General features: G+C 39.3%; 3 protein-coding genes across 14 annotated transcripts; 2 read left to right on the top strand and 1 right to left on the bottom strand.

Moving 5' to 3' along the window:
- Positions 1–38: 38 nt before the first annotated feature.
- Positions 39–7,356, bottom strand: Mks1 (Meckel syndrome, type 1). Of its 5 annotated transcripts, none has more exons than XM_077400057.1 (6): positions 5,839–7,356; positions 5,244–5,320; positions 4,312–4,611; positions 3,515–3,923; positions 813–1,174; positions 39–642 (listed from the first exon to the last, which is right to left on the bottom strand). In XM_077400057.1, exons 2-6 carry the CDS (start codon positions 5,246–5,248, stop codon positions 237–239), a joined length of 1,482 nt encoding a protein of 493 aa, XP_077256183.1. In that variant the 5' UTR covers positions 5,249–5,320; positions 5,839–7,356; the 3' UTR covers positions 39–236. The 5 variants fall into 5 exon arrangements, with proteins under 5 accessions (XP_077256183.1, XP_077256181.1, XP_077256182.1 ...); XM_077400055.1 differs by lacking the exon at positions 5,244–5,320 and having other exon boundaries at positions 5,839–6,204; positions 6,427–7,356; XM_077400056.1 differs by lacking the exon at positions 5,244–5,320 and having other exon boundaries at positions 5,839–6,149; positions 6,427–7,356.
- Rho-4 (rhomboid-4) lies at positions 1,513–10,951 on the top strand. 7 transcript variants are annotated; one of them, XM_077400067.1, is made up of 6 exons: positions 1,516–2,182; positions 8,286–8,364; positions 8,862–9,050; positions 9,175–9,281; positions 9,456–9,674; positions 9,787–10,951. In XM_077400067.1, exons 1-6 carry the CDS (start codon positions 2,124–2,126, stop codon positions 10,295–10,297), a joined length of 1,164 nt encoding a protein of 387 aa, XP_077256193.1. In that variant the 5' UTR covers positions 1,516–2,123; the 3' UTR covers positions 10,298–10,951. The 7 variants fall into 7 exon arrangements, with proteins under 7 accessions (XP_077256187.1, XP_077256193.1, XP_077256188.1 ...); XM_077400061.1 differs by having other exon boundaries at positions 1,513–2,182; positions 9,175–9,674; XM_077400062.1 differs by lacking the exon at positions 1,516–2,182 and adding an exon at positions 6,131–6,195 and having other exon boundaries at positions 9,175–9,674.
- Positions 10,952–12,813: 1,862 nt separating this feature from the next.
- On the top strand, positions 12,814–14,725 carry LOC143894052 (succinate dehydrogenase assembly factor 4, mitochondrial). 2 transcript variants are annotated; one of them, XM_077400081.1, is made up of 4 exons: positions 12,814–13,162; positions 13,775–13,935; positions 14,036–14,134; positions 14,233–14,725. In XM_077400081.1, the coding sequence occupies exons 2-4, from the start codon at positions 13,869–13,871 to the stop codon at positions 14,400–14,402; spliced, it is 336 nt and encodes a 111-aa protein (XP_077256207.1). In that variant the 5' UTR covers positions 12,814–13,162; positions 13,775–13,868; the 3' UTR covers positions 14,403–14,725. The 2 variants fall into 2 exon arrangements, with proteins under 2 accessions (XP_077256207.1, XP_077256208.1); XM_077400082.1 differs by having other exon boundaries at positions 12,814–13,350.
- Positions 14,726–14,757: the final 32 nt, after the last annotated feature.

Below are 14,757 nucleotides of genomic sequence, written 5' to 3'. Positions count from 1 at the left end.
CAATTGAAATTTATCAACAATAATTGCATACAACGGACAATATAAAAAATCATCTCTTATATTTCTCTTACATATATTTCATACAATTAAATTTCCATTTTAATTTACATTATATATATAATACATGTACTATTTTAAATGTATATTATTATTTAATATAAAATTAAATTACGACGGATATTAATTTTATCGATCAGTCTTTTTAATCGTCATTAGAATTATAGAATAATTTAACTCTAAGAATTCATCGCTCTTATTCGTATCATACGTTCTTTAGCCGCTTTAAATTGTTCAAGGACATTTTCAACGTTATTCATAAGTGTATCGGTGCTCACTTTATCCGAGTCATCTCTTTGATAATTGGAACGTTTTGTGTGCGTACTACTTTGTAGTATTATATTCATATAAATTACAATATCTCCGCTCGGTACGACTTTCAAGTTTGATTTGTCTAAAACTTTGCCCTCGTGGCCCATTGGAATACCACAATATGTTATATCCTCCAGCTCGTAAGAGCCACCAACAAAAAATCGTCTCAAGGTGTCGATAATACTTCCTTTTGCGCGCCATGTAGGAACCGTAAGTTTGTATCTACCAGGCGTCATTGGTATTGGCAATGCGGCGTAACCCTCTATTCGATATCTATATTAAAACAGGACAATATTTTATAATTTCTATGTCTATAAATTACAATATATTGCCGACAATTAGAAAAAAAAATGTATAAAAGTATAAAATGCAATATAAAAGTTTTCAGCTAAATAAAAGATGTAAAAATCAATATCGAGAAACAAGGCGTTCTGCGTAATTACCTGGTCCAACTATCCAGAGATGCTGCGGAGAGTAATAGACGAGGCCAGAGTGACGATGCACCGCCGCTTGATTGTTGAAATTCATTTGACGGATAATGCAAGGATATGTCCGTACAATAACTAAAATGCGCCGTTCCGTTTTCTAAAAGGCACTTCTGAGTTCTGCCGAACAATCTCTCTTTCTGTTTTGTACTCCAATGTTGCGGCAAATCGATGAAATAGGTAACAAACAATCCGTCATAAGAGAAGTCATGAGCTGACGCAATATCCAAGCATATGAATAGTGTGGATGAATTTGGTGGTGGCAATTCCAACTCCTTGTATAACTCGGCTTCTTTATGAGCAAGCTGCTGTTGTACTTCCTGTAACGAGAAAAATATTAATTTCAATATTTAATTCATTACTAATTAATATTTCATTAACACACAATTCATTTATTCAGTTAAGAATTTTTGAAATGCTGCACATTGTAAAATATATTATATATTTGATTATTTTTAACATAATAATTATTTAACCAAGTTTACAGAAGAAATCGCTGTATATTAATTTCTTCATTGTATCAATCTTTATTAATAAGAGACCAAAAGAGAGAGATCATTTTTAATAATAAAAATTTGCTGAGCGAGCTAACATTCGAAGATTCGGCTTACTTAAATTACGAAACGGATTTTAAAAAGATTCTCACATCTATACGTATCGTAACTATCTCGAACTCGATCGAATAGTTACGAAACAAGCGCGCAAATTAATATTCACTTATCGCCGCTTTGCAGCGAACTGCAGTGATAAAGCGTAAGCTCTCTACTACTGCTGTAGGACAGTGTGCGAAAGCCGCTTCTATGTTCGCAGATATATTCCTGCCCCACTGTGCACGTATAAACTGTATATACACACGTATAGGCTGATAGCGCTACATACTAACATACAGCCTCACGGAAGAGAGCGTTGAAGCGTTCAAGAAGACAGTCGGAGAACCATAGGATTCAGTCGATCGTAGGAAGTGCGGTGATCAACTCGGGCTCGGCGGGCACGTGCGCGCCTTTGTAAAAAAAAAAAAAAAAAAAAAAACATACGCGCCTACCGTGATTATCATTAATATATGCCGGTTAGCAAGAGTTCGGTCTCGCTGGCTGCCCCATCATGCCCGAAAGTATGACGAGGAAATCGATCGGCCGCAAAATCATTGGGTGTGTCTCGAACAACCGGAAGAGAGAAAGAACATCGGTGAATTGACAGATTTTCCGTGAAGATGCCGTAATTCGCGCAGAGTATCGGGGACAGTTACCAGTGTATACATAACGGCACAGCATGATCATGTTCTACCACCAGCGAGCAATGCGTCAAATCTCAGAAATTTCCTACGTAGGGTATGTACGAATCTGTTTTCTTTTTTTTTTCCTCCCTTTCTAAGCGACCTGCAAAGGTTTTCGATAGCGCGCTCGCGCGAGCGACCGCGAAACACTTTTTTGCAACGTCCTCTTGATACTAGATACTGGATAATGATAAACTCCCGGTTGCTGTATCGCGACGGTTTTGCAGCGTTTTTTTTTTCTGCCGGCAGGCAGCTATCAAACTTAGAAGCGAATGGATAATATGTATCATCAAATTGCCTCATCGCGCCTCATCCAACTTGATAAACATTCGATAAACGGCGTCGCCCGGCTCTCCACGTGCCGCGTCACGTTTGCCCGTACTTGACCGGACATTACTGCATAATTGGAAACTGCTTCTACAAAAAGTAAAAACAACCATTCGGCTTTTGAATCGAAATAAATTACATTATTCGTATTTATGCAATTTACGTATAAATAATTGTCTTTGCTCGATATTACGCAATTGATTTATTACAATTGCAATATCTCCTATAAATTTATATAATTTAAAATAAACCAATTTTATTAATTAATCGCTGTATCGTGATAATTTAACGACTCTTAATAGTGTACAATTTTCTTACCCTTCGTATCAAAATCATATTTGAAAAGATAATAAAGTGTTTCTCCTATATGATTTCTAACTATGTGGAAATGTTGAAAATAGTTACCGATAAGCGTCATTGTTGCGAGTAATTATGCACCACACCTCTTATTGTAGTTTGTTTTTCGCAAAGTAATGATGACGAGCATCATGTTACATACGTCTAAAACCGATATGAACATTTGTTGAGCAATACCATTCTTGAAATAATATATATATATATCTGTCTCATTTTTTCGATCCTCGCTTATTAATATAACTATATATCATTATGATCTGAAAAATTAGTCTGATACTGAATAAATAAAATTAATGAATTTAATTTAAGCGATAATAAAAAAAAAACGCGCTTCTAATTTTGTTTCTTACTATTCGCTACTCAAATAATATATGTCAAAAATTATTATAATAGCATATTGATTATTAATTAAATAAATAATCAATTATAAATCATTAAATAAATTAGAAATGATACTATGTTAATACAGACGTCAGAAAAGGAAAGAAAAGGAGAGAGAGAGAAAGAAAGAGAGTAATGAGTCAGAGCGGTAAGAATTATCGGTTATTAATGTAACTGCGTTGTGAGGCAAATAAACGGACGTCGCTCGGGAATGCCGAGATTGGTCTTTCCACGAAAAGACGGTCTTTTTGATCGGTGCGCGTGCGATGACGCGAAAGTTTGGTATGCCGATCATACGCGTCGTAAATAGCCGCATACTTACACGCCGCGCGTTTTCGCGGTGCTCCTGCAATTCCAGCGGTGTTCGCCCCTCGGAAACGTGCTCGATTTGATAATTAAACTTGACGCCGTAACCGTTGGTGACGTTGTAGTGCTGCTCGTCGTCGATCGTGAAATCGGGGCTAATCGTCAGCAGTTTGCGCGCCTCGTCGTACGTCACCGTGCAGAGCAGCGTCTCCGAGTCCGTCGACCCGACGATCGCGGGCTCGTCCTTGCGCGAAAGATCGGCCATCACGCGCATGGTGGTACGTTCGGTATAAAGATAATGGCTCGATCGGATCTTGGTATCCGTGATTTTGTCATCCACCACGTTTTTGTTATATCGCTCCCGGAAGGTTTTGCGATTCCGCATGGCTGGCAACGCGGTCTCGTTCTTCACGGACAAATACGATCTGCGAGCGAGAGTAAAAATATTTACAATTTCCGAAAGTTACGAAAAGAAACCATAACCCACACGTTCTCCAATGTTTTGCAATACCCCGAACTCGACGCGCAACAAACTCCAGAAATATAAATCTTGATGATTTTGTATCTTTCTCGATCTTGAATGAAAAAGAAACTTCCGTGTTACCGAAATCTTTTTGTTTTAGAAAAATGGAAATAATAATTTAGATTATCCTTTATGCTTATCTTGTTTCTAATCCTTTAAATAATTAATTTATTTAAAAAAAAAGATGTCAATGTGATTTACTTCAAGATAAACGTCGCGATAAAAATTTTGCCGGAACTCTACAATCAAATGACAAACATTTATACGATATCCAACAATTAAATCCCTGCCTGTAAGGCACCGTCAGGAGGTCGTCATCGGCATAATAGGGATCGTTTTCCGTGTACGAGTACAAACGTGAACCTTGCAGCTGCTCGTCGCGTATACGTCGGTGGCACTCTCGCTGACAATCGGTCAGGCAATTCTTCTCGTCTGCATAGAAATCGATCTCGAACGGGCCGAACACCTTGTCCTGCCAGCTAAAAATATGATCCTCCTCCTCCAAGAAATTGGAGTCTCTGGTCTCGCCGCACTCAGGCTCCTCGGCTAGCAACTCGGCCAGCGGGGACCTCTCCTGCACGACTCGCACTCTGAAACAACAAATGAATGCCGACGAAATGAAATCTGGTGTAATTTGGAAAATCCTGTGTGGTTCGCGGCCGGATGCCCAAGATTCATTCTGATTCTGTGGGATCGGAAGATTCAATCGCTATTTTATCTTCGCTTCTTACCCACGTTGGTGATTACGAATTAATTATGAGAATGGAGTTAAAAGCCTGTAAATAGCTTTACGTAACTCTTACGTCAAGGACGTTACATCTAAAATTTTCTCAATAAGGAAGATAAACACGTGGCACAGAGAGATATAAATATCTCGAACGTATCTTGTTAAATTATTAAAGAATATTTTTCAACTTCAATTTCTCATACGTTTTTCATCAGATTTCTTACGCTCCAGTAAATGAAATAATGCTCGATAACATAATTTTCTACGAATTAAAAATTTTACATTATTTACTACGAGAACGACATCGACCAAATTTGACAACATTTCTTTGGAAAATAACGGATCAATTCGCGAAAAACACAGAAATCTCATTGTCTCAGAACAAAAGATATAATCATTGAGACAAATGTTAGTGGCTATGCATGAAGGAAAGGTAGCCGGCGTATACGCAGGATAGTTACATAATGTCTCGATGTCGGAGGTTTATATTATTACCGCATCGAACAAGTAAGCTCTCTCCTTCGTTTCAACCTTCGAGTCTTCGATCAATTTTCACGGAATTGCGGAATTTTCTGCAACGTGAAAATGAATTCAATGTCCACCACATAAAAATAATCATAGCTCTTTTTTATTTCCACGTATACAAAGAGATTTATGTTAATCGGCTTTTTATGAGATTTAACAAGAATATAAAATTTCATAATATTTCGTACATCATAATTATGTAAACCAGAATGTTTAATTTAAATAAATGTGTGCACTATAAGCGCTTGTTTTTTTTAATCGATTACATAAACCTACTCGGATACAGAGAATCAATATATCACAGCCGCCTTCTAGCCTTCGGAAGTCTCCCGCTGATTTAGCGCTATATAAGAAGCATTAGTCATATTGCAGAAAATTCTGCAGGCGCACACGTGCAGTTTTATTTTTTACGTTATATTCAATTTAATCCAATTGAAATTTCTAATCAAAGTTATAAATATGTACACACGTCGCGTGTAAGAAAGGACAGAAAATGAAATACTTTGCTTCGGTTAATATTACGATTTCAATTTACGTCACGCATCTAAATACATAAGACACACACCTTATCTTCAAGTTACGTATCGGTTCGTTCACTCTGTAGCTCGCCGCTATTTTCATTCTCTCTTTCGCCATTTCTCACTTGATTATTGTTACAAAAACTGAATCGGAACTTCGGAACGCTGAATAAGCTACGGCGCGCGGCGGCTGTCAATGATCTCGGGGTGGCTCGTTTGTTGATTCGTAACGTCGCTAGGCAACCTCACCCGTCACCGCTCGCGCTGGTAGCTGGTAGAGCATCGTCATCGCGAAATTCGACTAATTCAAGCCGTTCGAACATTCGAGGTGCCTCCTGCTTCGGGCTTCGGGTGATGTCTGCCGCCGCGCCGCCGTCGCCGCGGGAAAGAAGAATACATACTCCGTTAGTTAACTTGAAAAAATATCATTGTTGACATGAAAAATGTATAATATCTGCATTTAGATTTGCATTTACACGAACAATACGTGATCGTGACAGGCATATTCTTTAATCTTTATGCCGCGCGCGCGTGTAAAGAGTCTCTCTCTTTCTCTCTCTCTCTCGATATTTCTTTTAATAGCTTCATTAGCAAGTTTCCAATGAGTCAGAGCGATGCGTTACGTCGATAAATACCTCGGTAAACGATCGATGCCGCGACTTCTCGCGATTAAATGCGTTTGTGTGTTTCCCGACGGGCGTTCTCCGTACGACCGAGCGGCGTAAAACACCTTCGACGTGCGTCGCATCGCGAAAACCTTGAATTGTCTAGCATACATCCTGTATCTACAAAAAAAAAAAAGACAAGCGGTTCGAATAAAGCGGAAAATCTTTCTCTCTCTCTCTTTCTTTCTCTTTCTCTTCTTAATTCGAAGCATTGTCTACACACTCGACACGTCCCGCGGTACACATACATATGTACAACTAAAAAAAGAACGCCGGGCGGTCCGGTTAAAAAAAGAATAAGCTATACCCGGCTATTGTCTATCCATCCTGTACGATTGAGGAAGAGGAAAAAAACAAAGAGAGAAAGAGTACGGTCAGAAGGCGGCTCGGTTGAGAAGAAGAGAAAGCCGTCCCGCCGAGGAGAGCCCTGAATTCGCGGGATCACCAGATCGGAGTCCGTTCCTCGAAGCGGAGGCCGGGGCCCTGCGAAAGAGACGAAAGAGAAAAGTAGGCCGATTAACCTCGCGGTCTTCTGGGTCTTCACCGGACTGTCCTCGGAAGGCTCGGAATGTCGTGTCGCACTCGTCGCGGCTCGGCTCGGCAGGAAGACGCGGCCGTTCGAAACGATACCGTTAACTCTCGCTCGCTCGCTCGCTCGCTCTCTCTCGAATCGACACCTGCCTGTCCGAGGTCGAGCATTCGAGCGTGGAAAATCCGATTCCGGGAAGAAAGAGAGACAGAGAGAGAGAAAGAGAGCGACGGGAGCGAGGCAGTAAAGGTCAGCGGCGCGTCTCTTCACTCTTCAGTCTTCCTTCCGCGTCTCTCCCTCTCGAGGTTTCCCGGGCCGTCGCGTCGCGTCGTCTGGAGCGTCTGAGCCTGAGCCGTCTCGGTCTCGGCGAGAGTTCTCGGGCTTTTCCCCCGTCGCTCGGCCCTCGACCTTTCGCAGCCTGCTCCGAATCTCGAAGGTTAGGGTATGTACGTTAAAACACGCCGTGCACACATATGCACATAGAATTTGATACGATAGCGCGCGCGTCGTAGCGATCTAGCGACGCGACCACGCGACACGCGACGGCCAACAGGTGGGACGGCCGGACGGCGCGGCGGCATCGGGCATGCGGCTGATGCGGCATGGGTCCCGCGACCACCCGTGACGTCATGGACGATTGACAGCAGGACGCCGCACGCCGCACGCCGCACACGGCGCGGCGGCCGCGGCGCGTCCCTATTGACTTCCCACACGGCTTATCTGCGAGAGAGATAAGGGATAATGTGTCACCGCGGCGTTATCGGGTCCGAGTGACCGCTCGATACCGCGGGAAATGCCACGGGCGGCGCAGGTGCGTGCGGGTGGGCCGCGCTTGTTGCCCGTCCGGCTGTCCCTCGTTCCGTTCTCGTTGAGCGGAGTAGCCCGGGTGCGTGACGGGGCGAGTGTCGCGCCTTCTCCTCGTGCGAGCGAACGAGCTGCTACGTGCACGTTGACGTCTCCCGTGTCCGACTTGTCAGAGGTAAAACGTGTTCCCTGTGTCCGTTGATCTGCGATCGTTTAGATCGTAACACGTCCGCCTCGCGACGCGGTCCTCCAGGTGCGACGAACCCAGGGTTCCGCCTCCTCGGCAACAAATTCTCGAGGTCCCTCCCACGTAGGTCTCTTATCGGTCGGTAAGTGAACGCCCGATAGCAACAGGCACAATTCGGAGACAGAGACCCGGATGAGTGAGAGATCTGCCATGACGTTCTAGCTTTAAGATCCACGAATGAAGCTTTTTGCAAAACTCTAGTGAGACGTGGAATGTTCGCGTACTGATTATCTGATGTTTACTTTGCAGAGGTTTCAAATTGATAAGGATGTCGACTAGTCGAGAGGGCGAGACTGCGGTGACCATCCCACTGCAGTACAATGAAGCTGTAAGTGATATTTCGTGTTTAGCGATATCAGAAATCGATGGTACAGAGGCATTATTTTGTCAATGCTTTCAAGCTTTTTTTTTTCAAGAGAGAAATATTTTTTAAGAGATATAAAATTCTTGCTTTGCTTTAATTGTATATTATTATTAAAACGTGTAAAATGATATAATTGAAAATAACGCGTTAAAATATGTTCGTTATGTTTTATTAAAGCTTCTTTTCTTTCTCTTACTCTTCTGCGATTACTTATTTCCGCTTGCAAGCTTGGTTTCCCTTACAAATGACTCATACCTACGTGAATTAACAAGCTTCGGCGTATGATTCATTTGTAAGGAAAGGTATATTTATTCGGGGAACGTTACTTCTATGTTATACATTATTGCTGGCAACATATGGCAACGTCCAGCCTGAAAAATCTTACTGAAAATACAGTACTTGCTAAACACTTGATACTTGTGCCAAAATAACGTTATATTTAATTATTGTTTATTTTGCAGCATTGGAAAGCTATTTTTGAGAAGTATGATCTCGACGGAGATGGAAAAATATCGCTACAAGAGCTAAGAGCAATGATACGCGGTCCAGAATTTTCCAAGGACATCCCTGCTGGGGTAGTTCGCACGATAATGCGTAAGGCAGATCTGGATGAATCTGGTTACTTGGAATATCCAGAATTTATAGCGATGGTTAGTGTCGGAGTCTTTCAATTTCTTACGTGTACTCGAACTTATATATTTGTTTTTCTTCCTCTGTCCTTTCGTAAAACTTGGAGATCTCTGATTATCATGTTCATCTTTTTCTTACATTCAGATCCATAGAAAGGACATGCAGGGTATATTCGGTCACATCGTGCAACGATATCTGCACTGTATGATACCTCAACGACCAACCCAAAGGCAAACTTCCGTGGGATCGAGGTATTATCCCCAGCGACAAATCAGTATTGTAATGCACGCACCACCTTCTCCTCCTCCTTCGAGCTTTGGTGATTCTCCCCAGGCTGCTATGATTAGTAAAAGATGCCGTTCTGCACGTTTTAACGGTCTACAGCAACAATCAAGTACAATAACGGAATCTTCTCTGTACTCTAGCGACTATCCAGATGGGCTGTACGAAGAAGAGTACAGTTGTCGTCCGCCAGCTGTAGCAATGATAATCATATCGATAATAGAAATCATTTTATTCATGTATGACGTGATTAAGCACAAATCTCTTTCTGTAGAAGGACCAGCGGCTCAGTTATTTATTTATAATCCGCACAAGAGGTTCGAAGCCTGGCGGTATCTAACGTATATGTTTGTACACGTCGGGTATGTATACGTCTATTTTACAATGTGTGCGTTTCCGTATAAGATATATTACGATTTACGAATAATTGAACGAATACTTTAACGTTCCTTGAATTCTTTTTGTGTTCGATAGGGTCTTCCATTTGATCGTCAACCTACTGGTACAAATTATGTTGGGTATTCCACTGGAGATGGTTCACAAATGGTGGAGAGTATTGATAATATACATAGCCGGAGTGCTGGCCGGTTCCCTTGGTACGTCCGTTTCAGATCCGACGGTTTACCTGGCCGGTGCCTCGGGTGGTGTATACGCGTTGATCACCGCTCATGTAGCGACCATTATAATGAACTGGTCGCAAATGGAATTTGCCGTGCTACAGCTGTTAGTGTTCCTCGTTATCACGAGCGTCGACGTCGGTCAAGCCGTGTACAATCGTTATGTGCTCGACACCAACGACCAGATCGGCTACGTGGCCCATTTGGCTGGCGCTGTAGCGGGCCTTTTAGTAGGCATAAATATCCTTCGAAATCTCGAGATACAAACTTGGGAGAAAGTTGTTTGGTGGGCCAGCATGTTTACTTATACGGGTCTCATGACCGCAGCTATTTTGTGGAATGTATTATATACCTCGTATTACGAATGACGATGTTCAAATCGGTATTTATCTCATTCGAGTTATTTAAAGGCGTACACGCGCATCGATAGAGACAAATGTATTATTACTGAATGAGAACTTGCCTTAAAATTGTAGGTATATGCGTAAATTTACTATATATTTTTATATGTTAGTTATTTTTATATTAATAGAGATAATTAATATAAAATGAGATTCTTAGAATCGAACAAAATAGCTTATATTTTCGTGTAAACTTAATCGCGAAAACATAGGACTAAGATTTACAATAAGAATATAAGTAATTTTAAACGCAGTATTTTTTTCAAGCACTTTTTCGAGAGCAAATAGTAAAACAACAGATTCTGTGATACTTTTGCTACATGTATTAAGCGTATGCAATTATTTACAAGTTTAACAAATTGAATGACGACGTCGAAAGTCTCTGCGCGGAATATTTCTATAAATAGTTCTATCGCCTCATTGTTTGAAAATGCTTAGGAAAAACTACCTCCATCGGTATACGCAACAATCTCGCGCACATAAAACGCCAATTAATATTTCGGTAACACTTAATGCGTTACAAATTCTATCTTCAACAATAACTTCAATAATAAATACAGAATCTAAGATCTAAAAAAACTGCAACGTGCCGAATAGCTAATAAAATCTAATATACATATATGTAATGTTTTTTCATCAAATTTAGAGATTCCTCATGATTAAAATAAGACTAGGCAGAAGAAGATTGCCTTCTCAGACGCTTATTAAATGAAAGAATGTATATAATTTATAACTTGTGTGTGTTCCACAATTCAAAGATGTGAATGTGACGCAAAACTGTGTTCGACAAAATAAGTAATTTTCTGCTTCGTGAAAACATTGCAATAATTATATTCATATACGGTACGACGTGTCACTTGTATTATTATAGACGGACGTAGAGTGTTATACTCACAGATATAAAATAGTATGTGAACATTTATGGAAAATTTATTTATTTTATCTTAAATTTATATGAATATAATATACCTGAGCATACGATTTGTTTCATGTACCTGATTTGCACGGATACCTATACGTTGACACGTTCGCTACTACTTTCTCACCGTGGTAGCGAACGCGTTAATATGTTAAACGATTATTATCTCGAATACGTAATGTGAAAAGAAAAATAGGAAGAGTCAGCTTCGCATCTTGCGTTCGCAACATACAAATACTGATAACAGAATATTGCTTTAACGTAATTGTTTAAAACAAATGATATATCTGTGAATAACTTGGTCTGGAAGATGTTAACTATAATGTTAATCTTCAGTTGGATGCAATAGACATTGCAGTGCCAACTATCGACTATAATAGCTCCAATTTAAACAGTAATATCTACAAAAATAACACTTAAGAAATGTTTTTATATTTCTCTTAATATTATTTTTTATATTTTATTTGATCACGATGCAGCCGTCTATATATTTCATTATAAATGGAAAGAATTATTATTAATTCGTAAAGTGAAAAGTAAGGCTGCTATTATAAGTCTAGAATGCTTAAAAATGAAGAGATATGAATTGTAATTAAATAATTTATAATACAATATTATAAATATTATTTACACATATGCATACATATTTACATGATTTACATTAATAACTACTATACAAGATGATTCTTAATTATATATCGATACTTTAGGCGGTTAGTCTAGAATCCAAAACAAAAAAAAAGACCGTCATAAACATATATTTTAACTAATAATAACCGATATTAAGATAATCGGAAGATAGAATAATCCGATAAAATATGATTTAACTTACCTGATTCTTTTAATTGTACCCTTTTTTCTTAAGTGTCCTGGATCTATTACTTATCATTATATTCGATTACAATATCGATGACAAAATTCCCATAAACAGATTGGTTCTGTAAAATAGAGACATAATCTTAAATAATGTCTAAATAATGTAAAATGTTACATCTACTTCTCATCTATTAATGCAATGCATATGTCTTCCTACGTATAAGTGCCTTGGACGTACTTCTCATTGTACAATATTTTAATTTATAGGAGTAATGAGTGTGAACTTTTTTTGACCGCGAAGAGACGAGCGTGCCTACTTTTTATGCGAGATAAATATATATTTATGTAATATTTTATAACTGATGTGTGTGTGTGTGTGTGTGTGTGTGTGTGTGTGTGTGTGTGTGTGTGTGTGTGTGTGTGTGTGTGTGTGTGTGTGTGTGTGTGTGTGTGTGTGTGTGTGTGTGTGTGTGTGTGTGTGTGTGTGTGTGTGTGTGTGTGTGTGTGTGTGTGTCAACGAAACCTTTGTTATTGTTCGACGGAGTGACGAGAATGTCTGTAATGTATGTATATTTTGTATACGCTTTGTATAAAACAAAATAAAGCGATTGAAAAAGAAATTAATCCGATAACTATCATCTCATAAGTGGGATACATATATACGTTGCATCCTGATATGGAGTATCGCGACTCGCTTCAATTGAATTTTTCCATAAAGAGTCTCAACTAGGCCCCCCCCCCCCCACGATCGGCAGAAAAAAAAACATAAATTTCTTATTTGAATTTGTTTCTCGCTCATCCCGTATTTTGCAAGTAATTTTTTCTTTCGGTAGAACAGCAGTCTCGTTCGAAAGGAACGACGCGGAGCGAAATCAAAAGGCGAAAGCGAGGAGATGCTCCTTATTATAACGGAGGTGATTTTTATTTCAACAAAAATAACAATTTACATTGAACTGTTTTGATAATCACTCGCGCTGTGACGTCATTATACTTGGACGGCCGGTTTCGATGAGTTTTGAAACACAGTTTTAGTGCAAACTGCAAAGCGAAGCGAGGAATCACGAGAGTGGAATAAAAACTGGAAAAACAATACAAATGTAAGATTTAAAAATGGACAATCGCACGATGGGAGCGACAGCGATTAATTAGCGGCTTAATTATCAATCTTATCGAACAGTTTAATTTATTAAAATCATTAATCGATTGTGTGTGTGTGTGTGTGTATGTTACGTCGTACCGTTGAAAGTAAATTCTTGAACATAACCTGATCGTCGCTGCGCGAAAAGTATGTAAACATTTTCTTCGACAGTTTGCGAGGACAGTTAAATTCGTAAATTAATCCTCTTGGAAAAAAGCACCCGCTTGAATAAAGACAGTGAAATATTTATCATATAAGCGTAGCAAACATAAAGTGACATTAAGCAAAATCGTCAAAAAAACAGTTATTAATAATTTGAAAATCTAATACGCATGGTATTATTTGTTATTAGATGTAAAACATCATTCTGTAACGTAAAAAAGAATGGTATGAGTTTAAATAAATCAGTTTTACAAGCTACGATAGCTTCCACATTTAACGTGTTTTACATCGGTCCACATATCCCTCTTCACGTGACATGGATAAATCAAATTGTTCTTGATAAATTTTGTTTTAGAAATAATTTTTGTAGAAATGTAACTTATAGCAAACCTTTCGTATAATTTCAAAGGAGCTGAAACAGCGAGGTCGAAAAGAGACAGATATATATCAACTGGGTTTGATCTGATTTTCGAGGAGAGCGTAGAATACCAATTTAAAGAAGCATGACAGGAATCAATTGCACATCAGTTTCAACCTGTTCGCGTAATTTATTGCGACTATACTTGAAAGGTATGAATTCGCAGACGAACAAACATCGGCGATTCTGTCTGTCCGCTGAAACAACAAGATACACTTTTGTAATGTTTTTTGTTGATTTTCTTTTCAAAAGGATTTCCATGTCCATTTTCGTCCAAGAGCACGGACGAGGTCGGCGAGAGTCCGAGATTACGTGAATTCAGGAAAAAACTGCGCGAACGCACCTCTATAGGTATGTTATCGCACGCAATAGCTCGCAGAGACTTGTCTCAAATTCACCCGCGAGCAAAGACTTGAAAGATTCAAAAAACCGAACTTTGAACGTGACAGAGAAATTGGACGAGTTGGAGGAGGGCAAGCATCCCTATCAGGAGAAGGAACCCCTTGAACCGTTCCCGAACAACACTAATCCAGAAACGGGCGAAGTTGGAGGTCCCCGCGGACCAGAACCGACTCGTTACGGCGACTGGGAGAGAAAAGGCCGCGTGACGGACTTCTAAATCATCCCCAATTTCTTAAATGGCGAAATCCATTTGTTAATAACATAATTAGATACTGCAAGACATTGGCTAATCAAAAGTTGTCTACTTTGGGATATGATGTCATAGCGAAAGATTTACCAAATTAATTGATTTTCATTATAAAAATGATCGGATCTTAAATATTATAAAAACTTCAATAAAATGTAGCAAATTCAAAATCCAAATGAAATGTTAACTTTAAACAGCGTAATTAGATTACTTATGTAAGAACTTTGAGCATAACAACAGCCGGTATCTCATTTAGATTCTCAAAAATTGAAATAAATGCGGAATAAAATTGAGTGTTGTTAGAAAATGTTATAATAGATGATAA

The sequence above is a fragment of the Temnothorax americanus genome, unplaced genomic scaffold, assembly GCF_048541705.1.
Source record: "Temnothorax americanus isolate GAGA-0224 unplaced genomic scaffold, ASM4854170v1 Scaffold13, whole genome shotgun sequence".
Lineage (NCBI taxonomy): Eukaryota > Metazoa > Arthropoda > Insecta > Hymenoptera > Formicidae > Temnothorax > Temnothorax americanus.
This window is presented reverse-complemented; position numbering and strand designations above follow the sequence as displayed.